The 16271-nt window shown below is 46.2% G+C and overlaps 1 protein-coding gene across 1 annotated transcript; it reads left to right on the plus strand.

Moving 5' to 3' along the window:
* Window positions 1–3906: 3906 nt before the first annotated feature.
* On the plus strand, window positions 3907–5292 carry Iqcf5 (IQ motif containing F5). Its single transcript, NM_001145072.1, has 2 exons — window positions 3907–3997; window positions 4838–5292. The coding sequence occupies exons 1-2, from the start codon at window positions 3994–3996 to the stop codon at window positions 5278–5280; spliced, it is 447 nt and encodes a 148-aa protein (NP_001138544.1). The 5' UTR covers window positions 3907–3993; the 3' UTR covers window positions 5281–5292.
* The last annotated feature ends 10979 nt before the right edge of the window (window positions 5293–16271 follow it).

Raw genomic sequence — 16271 nt, forward strand, 5'->3', positions numbered from 1 at the left:
CTCTTAACCATGGAGCCGTCTCTCCAGCCCTGTACCTTGGTTTCTTGGTTCGTGACTATGATAAAATCTCTGACAAAAGCCACTTGAAGAGGTTAGTTTGGCTCCGGGTTCAAGGCACAGAGGAGTAAGAGGCTGGAGCTGCTGGCTGAACTGCATCTAAAATCAAGTGAAGCCTCTTGTCACTGCACTGCGTCCAAAACCAAGACATAACGAATCGAGGCGTGCCAATGCTCAGTTCCCTTCTCTCAGTAACACACTCAGGGATCCCACACCTAGGGAATGGTCCTGTCCTAAATTGAGACAGCATCCAGAGATCCATCTCCCAGGTGATTCTAGATTCTGTTAAGCTGACAATTAACTTTCACATTGATAGGTCGTGATGGTTAAAGAAACCCCCATTTCATGCTAGGTATCCATCTTGGTACCCACTAGCGGTTTGTCTCTGACTCCAGTCCCTGAAGGATAAGTTCCCAGTAACGTGACTCGGTGACCCCTCCCCCGAGAATGTACAGCTGTGGCCATCAATTTGTTATCTGACTAACTGTTTCTTTTTTGCTTCTGCAACTTGCTTACCCAGATACCCAAAGATTGTTTTGAGTTGCCGTAACACTTAAACTTGGCAGAACAGAGCAGTTTTTACTCACTTGCATAGATACTGAAGGTCTTCTTGTGGTTTTCCCCTTTGAAAATCCTTCCCCGTACCCCCTTCTCACGACAATCTCAAATTTGGCTCAGTAATAATTGGTTTAAGTCTATTTTCTTTTCCCAGAGGTCCCAACCTCTGCAACAATATAAAGTTTTCTTTCTTTCCTTCTTTCCTTCTTTCTTTCTTTTGAAATGGGGGCAGGGGCATAGTTCTCAGTGAACTTGACAAGCCTTAAGCCTACAACCTTCTTCTTTTTTTTTTTAATTCATCATTCCATTCGTTTACACCTCAAATGATATCCCACTTCCCAGTTACCCCCTCCACCAACCCACAACCTTCATTTTTTGAAAAAGTAATTTTTATTTTTTGTGCATTGGTATCTTGCCTTCACATTTGCCCGTGCTAGGGTGTCAGATCCCCTGGAACCGGAGTTGCAGACAGTTGCGAACTGCCATGTGGGTGCTGGGAATGGAACCCAGGTCCTCTGAAAGAACACCTAGTGCTCCTAACCACTAAGCCATCTCTCCTGCCCCAAGAACTTTCTTTCCTTAGCCTCCCGAATGCTGGCATTGCAGGCACACACCACCAGGGCTGATTGATCCTGAATTCCTTTACTCTAGTGGCAGTATCTTATAAGCATGACTATCTTGTCTTGGTTTGCTTTTGGTTGAGACACGGTCTCACTGTGTACACCAGGCTGGCCTCGAACTTGTAGAGGACCTACTTGCTCTGCCTCCTGAGTGCTGGAAACAGAGGCGTGCACCGTCACGCCCGCCTCTTCTTGGTTTTCAGTAGTGAGTATGCACCTGTAAGAATGAACAGGTCCCAGCCTGGCCATAGGCAGTAGCCGTGGCAAGGGAAGAGAGTGACCTGTGTGGGCTGTCTCAACTATTTAACCCTGTCATGGCAGCGGAAGCATCACTATGGATTGTATAGGACACTGATTTATGGCACGGCTGGGATACTACCCTGTCCGAAAACCCTGCTGCTGAGGTCAAAGTCTGACATTACTGGAAAGCCCTGAGCTTGGTGCAAAATGGTGGACTCCCTTTGTCAGCAGGGTTTCCTCTCCTCTACCTGGGGGATACTGGACCCCACACCGGAGATTCCCAGCATGCCTCACCATGCTAATGAGGCATCTCAGTGTCTTAGTCTTCAGCAGATGACCTTGCCCACCCTGGATATTCCTACCCACTTCCCTAAAACTATATAAGCCTTGATTCATCTGGAATAAATGTCTCTCTAGTCTATTACCTGAATTTGTACCTCCTGAATATTTTAGCATGACAATCATCCTATAAAACTTTATGAACACAGAAAATTTGGATTTTCTTTTTCTTTTTCGTGGTCCTGAGGAATGAACCCAGGGTCTCACACATGATATGCAAGCACACGGCTACTGAGCTATATATTCAGATCTTTCATTTTTTATTTTGAGACATAGCCTCATGAAGTTGCCCAAACTGGCCTTGAACTCACCATGTGGCCCAACTGTCACCGACACTATTCTGTGGCCCAGGCCCTGGGTTTGTGATATACCTGGTTTGAATCTCCCAAGCGGCTGGGATTATCAGTCTGTCCTACTAGCTCATTTATGCTTTATGAAATACTACTGTTCTTTTGTGGCTTTCTAGCCACTGAAAAAATGTAAAAGCTAGTCTTCCTAGGATGTGTAGGATTAGGCTGTGGGTTAGATTTGATTTGTGGGCTGTAGCATGTCAGCCCAGGTTCTAGTCAGTGACTATCATGTGGTGTTCAGTGATGAATGGAATGTAGGTGTTTAGGAGCTAATGTGTGAAAACAGAAGTGGGTCTGTGGCCTTTCGTTCCTGTTATCTGCTGTGGGCTCTGATCTTCTATCAAAGTCCCTGCAATTTCAAACTTGGTTTGCTAGAAGGCTTCAGATTCTAGGGGAGGACGGTGCACATCAGAGACAAGAGCAAGGATACCATTAAACTTAAAATTATGCTACCATCTGGAAACATCAGCCTCCATTTTACCAAGATGTGCAAGTAATGAAAAAACACCCCCATGCCAGCAGGGAAAACGAGCCTTGAACCTGACGGGAAGATGACCTACTGCAAGATGTCTTGGTGTCAAACTTCCCAGTGCAATGGCAATTATGGCCTGAAAGTTACAAGCCAAGAACAAGAGGCAAGAGTCAAGACCACCACCTCTCCTATAGGCAGATACCTTGGCCAGCAAGAGAAGCCAGCAGTGGGAAAGGGAGTATAGAAAAGGTACTGGGTAGAGGGGGTAGGAAGCATAATGGACTCACAGCAAACTGTGGCACTCACAGTGGCAGTGGGAACTTTAGTTTGTCCCTCTGAGACAAGACCTTTTTGGACCCAAGGTTTCATATAGTTCATCCTGTTTGACAGTGACCAAGAACCCCAAGAGCTGGGATTACAGGTACGTGCCCCATACTTAGCCAAAGAAGCCATTTTTTTCATGTGTGTGTGTGTGCATGCTCTAATGCATTACATGTGTACACATACGTATTTGTGTCTGTGGAAGTGTTGGTAGGCAATTTTTGGTATGATTCCTCAGCTGATACCCACTTTCTTTTTTATTTTGATACAAGAGGTCTCCTTGCCTGGAACTCATGGAGTAGACTAGGCTGACTGGTTAGAATACTCAGGTGTCCTTCTGTCTCCTCTTTCTCTGCAGCCCTGGGCTTACAAACACGTGCTTCTGAGCCCAGTTATTTTATGCAGGTTCTAGGGGTCACATCTTACACAGCCATCACTTTGATATTTGAACTCTCTTCCAAGCCCAAAGATGCTATTAACATTTATTCTTATTTTCTGTGTATAAGTATTTGCCTAGACACATGTGTAGAGGTCATGGAATCTGGAAGAGATCGTCGGGTTCTTTGGAACAGTTTTGAGCCACTGTGTGGATCCTGAACCCAGGTCCCCTGGAGCATCACCCAGGGCTCTTTTTTTTTCTTTTTCTTTTTTTCGGAGCTGGGGACCAAACCCAGGGCAAGCACTCTACCACTGAGCTAAATCCCCAACTCCCACCCAGGGCTCTTAACTGTTGAGCTATATTTTTTCAGCCCCCAAAGAAGCTTTCTGAAGGAGTAAAAACATAATGTGGGAAGCAGTAGATTTGAATGGTAAAAAGAAATGGGTTCTAAGGATTTGTATGTGGGTGTATCAGACCCTCCTGTCACAACCAGTGACACATGGTGTAGGTGCTGAGAATGTTGGTTGGTGACAGCCATCCTGGTGCTTGTGTCATAGGCACCCTTATGATGTCATCACTTTTTCCTATCTACTCTCTCTGCTGGGTCAGAGCTGGGAGAGCAGACCGGAGGGTGATGGGAACATCTAGCCCCTAACCATGGGTAATTCATAGAATACAGATCTGAGGGGGGTTTACCCATGCATGCCTAACTCAGGGGTTTGAATGTTTTCTAAGAGATTGATTTATCCAGGAATGTTTGACCACAGCCCACGTGAAGCGTGCGGCCCAAGATAAAGTTGTAAAGGTCCTTAAAATGTTACAAGGTTAATATGTGTGATTGATTTTGTTTTGTAACTCAATTAATTGTGTTTTTTTGTTTGTTTGTTTTTCGTGTGTGAACTTAGTAGGTGGCAATGTCTAAAGGTTGAATACGCTTGATAGGGTATGGTAAATTTCTCCTAGTTACCACAGGAGGGGATTTATAACAAAGGCCATAATTAACTGGGTGGAGTGTCCCCACAGTTTTAATCCCAGCACTTGGAGAGGCAGAGGCAGGCAGATCTCTGTGAGTTCAAGACCAGTCTGTTACTGGACAGCCAGAGTTGCAAACTGAGACCCTGTCTCAAACAAACAAACAAACAAACAAACAAACAAATGCAGGCTGGAAGCTGAGTCAGGCTGGAAGCTGAGTCTTGTTCACTTGGCACCAGGGAAAACATTCTTATCTTCTTTCCTACTTTCTTCCCAATACGGAAAGAGAGTTTTAAATTATCACAATTATCAGACAGGTACATGTCCAGAAACTCAGATGTCAGGTTGATGTATTCATGCCGATTAACCGGCATGTACCACAAACTGGTCAATTTAGCTGGTCTCCTGGGTGCATCTGTGGCTCTGCCTGCTTCTCCAGCTCTGAACTTCCTAGTTAGAGGCTCAGGATTCCTGTCTGGCTCACCCTGAACTCCCTAAGTGTCCTAAGTGGTCTGTTCTCTTTTGCAAGGCCCAGAAGAGACTACCGCCTTGACCGAAAAATCTGCAGCTGTGCGCATCCAAGCATGGTGGCGTGGCACGTTGCTGCGGCGCTCATTGCTGCACGCTGCCCTCAACGCGTGGATCATTCAGTGTTGGTGGAGAAAGACAATGATGACGATGCAAGGGAAGAAACGGCGGATGGCTCTGGAGTTATATGTTCGAAAAACTTGGGCAATAGTTAAACTGCAGTCCTGTTTCAGAATGTGGCATATACGCCAACGATATTGTCGTTTGCTGAATGCTGTTCGCATCATCCAGGTTTATTGGCGTTGGCATAGTTGTCACACTCGTGGCTTTATTCGGGGCAACTATGAAATCAAAGAAAACCGACTGAATATTCAACTTGAAATTTCCCTGGGCTCACAGGCTTGTAAGGTGGAACAATGCATAACCCTACCAATAAAAGAGTGATCAGGTCTGCTACACCCATATTCTTTGTCTCTTATCAAAAGGATTTCCAAGTCACTATTAGGACCAACATGGCTCTAACCTTACTCTTGCCTGGCAAATCAGCTCTGAGGAAACACGACTGAGAAGGAGCCTCAGTGCTAAATAAGGATCTGGGATGGATTAGCAATGTTTGCCAAGGGGAGGGGCGCTAAGATTAAGATTTCACGGTTGCCAGGTATCGGTCAGTTCCAGGGAGAACAGTAAATGGTGTCCCTTGGCAATGCAACACGGAAGCCAGTATTTTGGGGTTTCGTGTTTATTACAAATTTTTAAGATGTATTTTAAAAATCACGGTGAAAGCATGATATGAACTCACCATTTTATAGGAGGTTGAAAGGTGCTTACATCGAGCGATTGTCACTGACCATCAAGAAACTTGTCTTCATTGTGTTTTCATCTTGCAGAGCTGACCTCCTTCCACCCGTTAAACAGTAACTCTTTGATTAATTCCTTCGACTGTTCAAATGAGTGACTCTGTCATCCCCCCCTTTAGAGAACCCAGAGATCTCATATAATATCAATGATGTGGTGACTGGCTTATTTCACTTCAAGTCCATGCTGTAGCCCGTGTTAGGTTTATAGCCCAGAGAATGCACACCCCGCCTGGTGTTCATCTGTTGATTGATGTGTGTCCTTCTGCCTTTTGGTTATTTGAACAATGTGGCTTTGGACCCAGATGGCCAAATAGCCTTTTTCTTTCTTTCTTTTTTTTTTTTTTTTTTTTTTTTTGGTTCTTTTTTTCAGAGCTGGGGATCGAACCCAGGGCCTTGCGCTTCCTAGGTAAGCGCTCTACCACTGAGCTAAATCCCCAACCCAACCTTTTTCTTTCTTAAAAAACAAAACAAGGGCGGGTTGGGGATTTAGCTCAGTGGTAGAGCGCTTGCCTAGCAAACGCAAGGTCCTGGGTTCCGTCCCCAGCTCTGAAAAAAAGAAAAGGGAAAACAAAACAAAATAAAACAAAAGAAACCCAAATCTGTGTGTCTGCCTTATGCAAGTATGCATGTGTGTGCTTGTGTGGTATAGTAAATGATGTATACATGTGTGTGTGGTGTATGCATGTGTGGAAGTGTGTGCATGGTTTATGAATGAGTGTTGCGTGTATGTGTGTGGTGTCTGTGTGTGTGTGTCTGTGTGTGTTGCGTGTATGTGGCATGCATGTGTGTGTAGTGTTTGCATGCATGTGTGTATCCTCATACACATGCACACAGGTTAACGTTAAACTCACTATGTAGTCAAGGGTGAATTTGAACCTCGGAACCTCTTTCCATCTCTCCAGTGTTAGGATCATAGGTGAACTCACCACATCTAGTTGTGAGTTTGTTTGCTTTTTGAAAACAAGTCTTGCCATGTAGCTGGTCTTGAACTGGGGTCCCCTTGGTAGTAGCTAAATGTTCCTTGGTGTGCACACAAAGGAAAGGAAAACTTACATCCCTATAAAACCCTGAGCATGTGTGTATTACAGACGCTTTACTCATAATTGCCCAAATCTGCGAATATCTGAGCTACCCTGAAGCACAGGAGGGGTTGCATAAACTGTAATTGTTAAGGCCTAGGTAGAATAGTAAGGTTTTGGTAACAGTTACCTGGCTAGTCTACCATTATAAGGACACGTTCTCATGTTTCTGCTGTTACTAGGAAACTTTCTAATGCCAAGTTGATTACGTACTCTTATGTTCTATGCCCTTGTAAACCAATCATGACAGAAGTCATTAGAATTGTTTTGCATAGTTACCCACGATAAGCTTGCCCCCAAACCAACCACCCAACAGTGGTTCCTGCAGCTGTGTATAATTTTTTATGGTATAAGCTGCCTCAGATGGACCGCAGCATAAGAGAGACACCTGCCCCAATCAATATAAGAAGCTATTTGGAATAAGACTTCCATTTTGAGTAGTGGTCCAGTAAAATTTAAATTCTCTGGAAACTGACATCCTACTTGGCAGAAAGAGATATGTACGTGGGTAACCGATATCCTGATTGGCAAGTTAGGACATGAATATTAGACAGGGCAAATCCCCTGCCACAGTCGAATACCCCAACCAATGGGAGCAGGACAAACGTACAAGAAAGACATGTTCCTAAGGTAATCTCCTATCCCTAAATCTTGATTGGTGAAACAACTTGGCACAGATGTTTGTGGATTTGGGGCCTAAAATCCCTGTAGGATCTTAACTTGGGGGTCATGGTTTGGTTCCTGAATCTGGACCATGGCCCTGGTTGACCAGTCCTGTGGCGTATGCACAATAAACCATCCCTTCCTGACTGAGATCGGTGGTCGTGTGGTCTGTGAGGCAATTCCTGGACCCCAATGGTAGTATGTCCCTCAAATGGTGTATTTGCTGGTATTAAAGGGAGTGCTGGTATTAAAGCCATGATAACATATGAAAAACCTTGCATGCATACTACTCAAGGCAGGAAACCAACCTGAAAGGCTACATACCGCGCACTTTCAGCTAAGTAGCATTCTGGGGAAAAACCAACACACACACACTATGGAGAAAGCAAATAAATGTCAGTGACTAGCTGGCTTTTTAGGGGTTGAGGAGGGAGGAGTATGTGGCCCAGACTGGATTTGAACTTGCGATCCTCTAGCCTCTGAGTGTTGGAATTATAAGCGAGCACACAGGAATTTTTAAAAAAGGAACTTAAACTATCATTCATGGTGAGTCATGGCAAATCCGAGAGCACGCAGTAATAGGAGGCACATACTTTGGGTGAGATTGGTGTTAGCTTGTGGGCTTATTAAACAAATGGGCTGTTTTGGCTGGGGATGCTGGTAATGAGAGAGGCTAGGAGTGTCTGGGGACAGGGATGGAGCGGGGAGTCTCTGTACTGCCAATTTATTGTGAACTTAAAACGACGACAAACACTTAGGTGGCTCAGTGGATAAAAGTGCCTGTCACCGAGCCAGATGACCTGACCTGGATAGCGGTGAATTAAACCTGCATCTCAGGTGAACGTCATCTCTGTTTTCCTCTCATTTCCCTCGTGAACCTTCACTGATTGTGCTATACTTTGGTGTTTTATATCACTGCTTAAGAATTTCAGTATATAGATTTGATTTACTATATCAAGTGATTATCCAAATTTGATTTCCCCTTTTTTCCTTCTCCCTTCCCCGTTTCTCTCTCTCTCCCTCCCTTCTCCCCTTCCTTCCCCCCTCTTCCTTTCTATATAGGGAATCAGGGGCAGGCACCACCATGTCTTGTTTCATATGCGAGCTGGCCTTGACGGAAGCAGCCCACTTTCGACATCTGTGTCTTTGGGTGGGTTCTCCTTTGTGTTTGGATCCTCAGATCTGTCATCTCAATCTGTAAATACGAGCAGTTTTGTTTTCTCTTGTCCTGTCCTGTCTGTCTGCCATTTCTTTCTTTCTACTGACTGATTACTTTGGCTAGAATTTCTAGCACGACGTTGAACAGAAGCTTTGAGGGTAGATCTTGTCTCAGTGGAGGTCTTGAGCGGTTGGGGGTGGGGTGGAGTGTGCTGTTACAGTTATGCTAGCTGTAGGGTTCTCATAGATCCCCCTTATCAGATTTCTAAAATGCTTGAGAATTCTTATCATGAGATGTTGAATTTGGCAAGTTCTTCTTCTTTTTTTTTTTTCCGATGAATTTTAGTGTTTATCCTTACTTTCTTGAGTTAAATTTTGTTTGTTCAGGATATAGATGTATTTCTTTTTCTTTTTCCTTTTTTTCGGAGCTGGGGAACGAACCCAGGGTCTTGCGCTTGCTGGGCAAGCGCTCTACCACTGAGCTAAATCCCCAACCCTTGTTCAGGATATAATATCGCTTTGATATATTGTTGGGTTTTTGAGTGTGATGAGACGTTTTATAGCCCAATTATATATGACCCAAGTCCCTAGGGTGCTGGACACTCATGGTCCCCAAGGGCCAATCTGGGACAGTGGCTCTGAGTTTGTGGTCTCATACCAGTGAAGACCACCGACTCGCACACGCGCAGGAGTATGAAAGTCACAAGCAAACTTTATTAGAGTTAAAGAAAAGTAACAAACTGAGGGAAAGTGAGAGGCTTTCAAGACTGGGAGGAGTTTTCACAGAGGTAAACAGCTATTCAACGTCCTGGTTTAGGGGTTTTTATAGGGCTATGGCAGAAACTGGACAAAGGCTGAGGTATAAGCCCTGTGGTTTGTCCTCTGTGCTATCACGGGCAGAGACAATGGAGGCCCCTGTACTCTGTGAATGTTACCCTGGCCCACCCAAGGAGATCATCATGTGCTGTTCTCCCAGTGAGGCAAGGAACTTACCCTAATGAATAAAGATTTCAGGAGACCAATCACTGGGCGAGGAGTAGGCGGGACCTCCAGGTTGGAGGTGGGAAGAGAGGAGGAGAAAAGGGACTTGAGGCCTAGTGGACGGAGAGAGATTTCGGGGTACAAGATGTAACGAACTAGAGGCCCCCGGTTAGATGGCGTGGTAGTGACCCTCCATGGGAACTTAGCGGGTCAGGTGGAGAGATTTTAGAGCAAAGGGTGAGATGAGAACACGCCGCCGGTGTCATGTGGCCCGCAGGTGCCCCATGTAGGGTGGGATGGTGTGTCCTCATCCTCTTTTTTTATTATTTAATGCACCACCCCAGGAGGGGTGGTGAGGAGTCCTCTTTGTCCATGTCTGACTTTATTACTTGTTGACCTTGACTGTCTGCTGGCCCTTAGACACTGGCTGCCATTAGCACCTCCAACTTCGCAGGTGTCTCAATTGCTATTAATTATGCTAAGCTATTCGTGCTCCTCAAACCTACCAAGAAGCCTGGAGAGATGGTTCAGTGGTTGAGAGCACTCTTCCAGAGGATGTGTTTGACCGGCACCCATATGGTGTGGGATTGGGAGCAGGGTGTGTGTGTGGGTGGTGGGGAGTAGAAGGATGATGGGTGTGGTTGTGGGTAGGGGTGTGGGGTGGGGAGTGGAAGGATGGGTGTGGGTGTGGGTGTGGGTAGGGATGTGGGGTGGGGAGTGGAAGGATGGGTGTGGTTGTGGGTAGGGGTGTGGGGTGGGGAGTGGAAGGATGGGTGTGGTTGTGGGTAGGGGTGTGGGATGGGGATGGGGTTAGAGTGGATGGACTTTCTTTGAAGCTCTCATTTATGTCCACCTATAACTCCAGTTCTGGGGCATCTGATGTCCTCTTCTGGCGTCTCTGGGTACTAGGCATACACATGGTTCCAGAGACATACATGTAGGTAAAATAGTCACCGATACAATCTCACACACACACACACACACACACACACACACACACACACTCCCCAAACAAAAACCTACTAAGAGTTATCTGTATTTGTTCTTAGATAACTTAGATAACTAGATGGTCTGGGTTTTCTTTCCTGAATCGGGGGTATAGGGTGGGATGGGGTTGGGGGTGTGGGTGGGATTGGGGTTGGAGAGTTGGACATGGAGGGTGTGGGATGGGGAGTGGGGTGGGTGGGTGGCGGGGAGTGGCAGGATGGCGGGGATAGGATTGGGGGAGGGTTTAGAGTGAATAGACTTTCTTTGAAGCTCTCATTTAATGTTACAATTAACCACATTGGAAGCAAGGATGTAGCAAAGGACTTTGTGTTCCTGGAACCAGGTGGTTGTGTCCTACCTGGCCCTCTTCAGTGCTCAGGACTCTGCCATTTTAGCTACAGCTTTGTCTTACTTTTAACCCCAGCCTCCATTCTCAAAACCTGTGCGAGCAACTCCAGTTTCCCCATGGCTCTCTCCTCATGCTGTGTGCTGGCAGCTAGTCCCTGGGTTGGGGTTGAAATGCTAGTATTTTCTTGTGGGTTTTGGCATGTAAATTCCTAGGAGTGATTGTGCTCTAGTTCCTTTTTTCACTCTCTTCTCTTGCACCCGCTGGCTTCACCTTGGTGTGAATGCCTGCCTCATAAAAGCTGGTTTCTGTTCTAGTTTCTGGATGGAATTGTATAAGACTGATTTTCAGAATTATTCTACAATGTGTTCATGTGTGAGAGCGCTGGCATTGGTGGAGGCGAGAGATTGACATTAGCTACCTTCCTTAGTCATTCTCCGTTCTTTCTTTCTTTTTTTATTTATTTTTTAAGATTTTATTTTATTGTATATGAGTACACTGTAGCTGTCTTCAGACACACCAGAAGAGGGCATCAGATCTCATTACAGATGGTTGTGAGCCACCATATGGTTGTTGGGGATTGAACTCAGGACCTCAGGAAGAGCAGCTGGTGCTCTTAACCACTGAGCCATCTCTCCAGCCCCCCCCCCCCCCGTTCGTTCTTTCTGACCAAGCGTCTCTTTGACTAACCCTCAAATGCATCGAGTTAGCTAGACCAGTGGCTTGTAAGCCTCAGGGCTCCTCCTGCTTCTGCCTTTCTGCTGGGATACAGGTTTGTCCTCCCATGTCTACCTCTGTTTACATGGGTGCTGGAATTATCCTCAGGCAAGTACTTTACTGGATGAACCATTTTCTCAAAATTTTTTTGAGACTGTATCTCTATGTAGTCTTATCCCGGAAGTCCCTCTGTAGACCAGGCTGGCCTTGAACTCACAGAGATCCACCTTTCTCTGCCTCCCCAGTGCTGGGAATAGGGGTGTGTTCTGTTGCTGTCAAAGGAAGACAGGAAGACCAACATTCCTTTCTCCATGCTACCCATATATCCTGGGACTTTTTTGGCTCTCACAGCCACCACCAGTAACAACATCAAACCCTGCATAGCTTGTTCAATCGGTATTGGTAGTTCCCATTTATCCCTGGGACAAGTTCCTAACATTTTGGAGTATAACTACTACATGCGGGCAATTGCCTCTAAGTAACCAACTCTAACAAAACAGACCTTAGTCTTCCTTCAAGTCAAGTGTCTTTTAAAAAGAGTCTGTTTTTAAATACGTGCAGATGTGTGAGCCTGTGCGTGGATATGCACATGTGCGAGTGTGTGCACATGTGGAATTGAGAGCCATTGGACCTCCTGGAGCTGGATTCACAGGCATTTTGGAGGCAGCAGATGTGGGCTCTAGGATCTGAATTTGGGTCCTCTGCAAGGGCAGTGTATGTCCTTAACTGCCAAGCCATCTCTCTAGCCCAAGAGCCTCATTTAAACTTCTCATGAGGGGATGGATTGAAGGGAAAGGAGGGGAAACACAGGGAAACAGTACCGTCATGTCTTTTCTCTGAGGAGAAGCGAAGAGCTAGGACAGACGTGAAAAGTAGTGTGAAGTCCTGTGTCTGTGTCTTTGTGTGTGGTGCTCTTCAAGGCCAGGGGCGTTGGATCTGGATCTGGAGTGACAGGTGGTTGTGAGCAGCCTGACCTGGGTTCGAGGACCCCGTTGTGGGACCTCTGAAGCTTTTTTTTTTTTTGTTCTTTTTTTTCGGAGCTAGGGACCAAACCCAGGGCCTTGCGCTTCCTAGGTAAGCGCTCTACCACTGAGCTAAATCCCCAGCCCCACCTCTGAAGCTTTTAACGGCTGAGCTGTCTCTCTGGCCACCCCTCTCCCCCATCTAGTTTCTGAGGCAGGGTTTTACTATGTAGGCTAGGCTGGCCTTGAACTCTCAGAGATCTGCCAGCCTCTGCCTTCAGGGTGCTGAGGTTAAAGGTGGGCATCATCTTATCCAGCTTGAAGGAAGCATTTTTTTTTATTTATTTTTTAAGATTTTATTTTATTGTATATGAGTACACTGTAGCTGCCTTCAGACACACCAGAAGAGGGCATCAGATCTCATTACAGATGGTTGTGAGCCACCATGTGGTTGCTGGGATTTGAACTCAGGACCTCAGGAAGAGCAGTCGGTGCTCTTAACCACTGAGCCATCTCTCCAGCCCCCTGAAGGAAGCATTTTTAAAGGCAGGAGAGGAAGATATTGATCATCTGGACAGTAAGACTCTATATACAGGGTCAGGAATGTTGAGAAGGTAGGAGAGTAACCAGAGGGTTGGCTTGTGAGTGGGACAAAGACCTTTATTTCACTGAGAGAAATCAGTGGGTGCAGGGGCAGGGAGAGCTGGGCTGGAGAATGAGGTGATAAGAAATTGGAGATCTAATATATTCCTGTTTCTTCAATCAAGCACAGGGGAGAAGAAGTAAAATTAGGTATTTGGAAAGGTTTTAGATTATTCAACTCATAAAATGGAAATGCAAACATGAGAGAAAATTTGAGGACTGTTCAGTCGTGATACACATAATCTTGAGTCTAGACAGTTTTCCTCAAACCCCACTCCACTAGACTGCGGCAAGGGAGCAGCTAGGGTAGGCAGGTTCAGCCCACATGAGACAGGAAAAGAAGAAGCCAAACTGTTCAGAGAACATAATAAAGCACAGAAATCTGAACTGGTAAAAAGAAGGCACCACAGGAGCAATGGGCTGGAAAACTAGCAGAATCTACAGAGAGAAGATCTTAATACATCAGAAGAAACCCCTGGTCTCTTCACCCTTGGTTATCAAGAAGCTGCACTGGAAGAAAAGGAGGAAGTAACCAGAGACAAGGCCCTGGGAAAAGCAATTTGAGCAGCAGTACAAGACTGGGGATAACTGTGTCTAGTGCCTCACTCTTCAATCCAGTAGACATTAGCCATGACGCAGCGATTTAAACTTAAAGAGCACTGACTGCTCTTCCAGAGGTCCTGAGTTCAATTCCCAGCAACCACATGGTAGCTCACAACCTTCTGTAATGGGATCTGATGCCCTCTTCTGGTGTGTCTAAAGAGAAGGGTACTCATATACATTATATATATGTATATATATTTATAAAACTCATTTACATAATTTATATTTCTAGGGATATTTCTAGGGATTTTTTTCATACCAGACAGAGCAACTAAAGAAAGTTCTACAAAATAGAGCTATTTTAGTATGACCATGGGGGCAGAATTAAAGAGCTTGGGAGGGTTGTTTGAGGGTAGGGTAGGGGGAGGAAGTGATGTCAGAGAGAATTCTGTTTGGGTAAGAGGATGATGAGGAAAGAACTGGGGCTGTGAGTGTCTTCCCCGATTGTTCTTGGGGTCATCTTGCCTGTCGACACGCCCTGCCTATCACTAAGGCTGAACTCCTGTCCTCACTTGGGGCCACTTTGTAATGCCCTATTTAGATGCTGGTATCTTCTTTAGATGCTTCCCAAAGAGGAAACTGAGGCACTCTAGATCCCAGCCAACCCTGACTTCAGCCCCCAGAGTCAGTCTGTGCATGCAGAGGTGTCAAGAGTTTTCATGAGATATAGCTCAGACATCTTCGGGTCAGTGGTGGGGAGAAAAAATGGGTCTGGGAGTGGAATTTTGACTTCTGTCTGCTGCGTCAAAGGTCAGGTCAGATTGAGACCTAACTGCTGTCTTGAAGACTGAGTGGCACACGACCATTACCATTCCAATATGCCGAAAACCCTCACTGTTGTGGATTTGGCTTAATACTTATATTATGTTAATTGGGTTCCCAAAATTACACAGGAATCCACATGTCTGCATGTAAGACACTGAGGGTCCCTGTCCCCAGGTGGCTTTGATTGGTAAATAAAGTTGCTGGTGGCCAATGGCTGGGCAGAGAGACAGGGGCAGGACTTTTAGGAATCCCGGGCAGGGAATACAGGAGAGAGAAGAGAGAGGACCCCATGCCAGGGATATAGAAGGTCCAGGCCTGAGAAGTGTATGGCAGAGGGACAGAGAGACAGCCAACACGTAAGAGTTGGGGATTGTGGCTCAGGAGGGCTGCAGGCCTGGGTCCGGGACGGCCAGGATGGAATATTGGTTTTAGTAAGTTATAATTCAGGAACATCGGAGGGGAGAATGTGCTAGCAAAGTGGAGGATTGAAGTGGCCCAGCCATTGAGCTGATTAAGGCATATTAAATATAAGGCTATGTGTGTGTATGTGTGCGAGTGCGCGTGCGTGTGCATGTGTGTGTGTGTGCGCGTGCGTGTGTGTGCGTATGTGTGGGAGTGCGTGGGTGCATGTGCGTGCGCGCGTGTGTGCGTGCGTGCGTGTATGTGTGTGTGTGTGTATGTGTGCGAGTGCGTGCGTGGGTGCTTGTGTGCTTGTGTGTATTTCATTTGGGAACCCAGAACATTGGGGCGGGTAGTGAGGAACTTGTGCCACTGCCACCAGGCAATTTGAGTAGCATTAATAGCTTACGGTAACGCCTCACTTTTGTTATTTGTGAGGGACAAGAGGAGTCAATGAGGCTCAGTTCTCAAGGCTTCCATTAGCTGGGAACACAGACACATACCAACCACTGAGACCTTTACTGAGGACCAGAGACACAGCATCTCTTCCTGTCAGCCCTCAGTGGTCAATGATCTCGATATGGAACTGCAGGTGAGTGGTGGTGATCACACAGTGACCCCGCAGGAGCGAGCAGGACTGGCAGTTGTGGTGTTTCCAGTGGCCCTGGATGGTGTAGATTGCGCTGAGGACCTGACAGTACCGCCAGTGGATCCTCCACATCCGTACCAAAGACTGGAGCGTCACCACCGCTCTCTCTCTGTTTGAGAAGTCAATCAGCGCTTTCCTCCGTTTCTTCTCCAGCATCTTCTGGAGCATCAGCCGCCACCAGCACTGAATGACCCAGGCTTTGAGGGCTGCGTGTAGTAGTGACCTGCGCACCAGAGTGCCACGCCACCAGGCCTGCACCTGAATGGCTGCCTTCTTTTTCTTGTTTCTCATGAACTTTTCCTAGACAGAGATAAGAGAGATTTCTTAGAGACCTTCTTGCTACCAACTTCCAGAGTCTTCTTGGAAGGGCTCTGGGCTGACGCTTGATATTGGGTCTTCCTCAGAGAGTTTGGAGATCTAGCGGAACTCTAATCAGGATCCAGGTAAGGGCCCTTCTCTGCCGCTGTGGACACATGTCTCACTCTCAGTGGCATAGTCCCTCTTTCTCATCCCATTAGTCTAGGTTGGCCTTGATCTCCTTAAATTTCTGTTTATCCTGCCTCTATCTCCCTTGGGATACTATTTAGATGGACATATCCCCACCCTTGGCTCATAGCATTCCTCTCT

Source organism: Rattus norvegicus, chromosome 8 (genome assembly GCF_036323735.1).
Source record: "Rattus norvegicus strain BN/NHsdMcwi chromosome 8, GRCr8, whole genome shotgun sequence".
NCBI classification, from domain to species: Eukaryota; Metazoa; Chordata; class Mammalia; order Rodentia; family Muridae; genus Rattus; species Rattus norvegicus.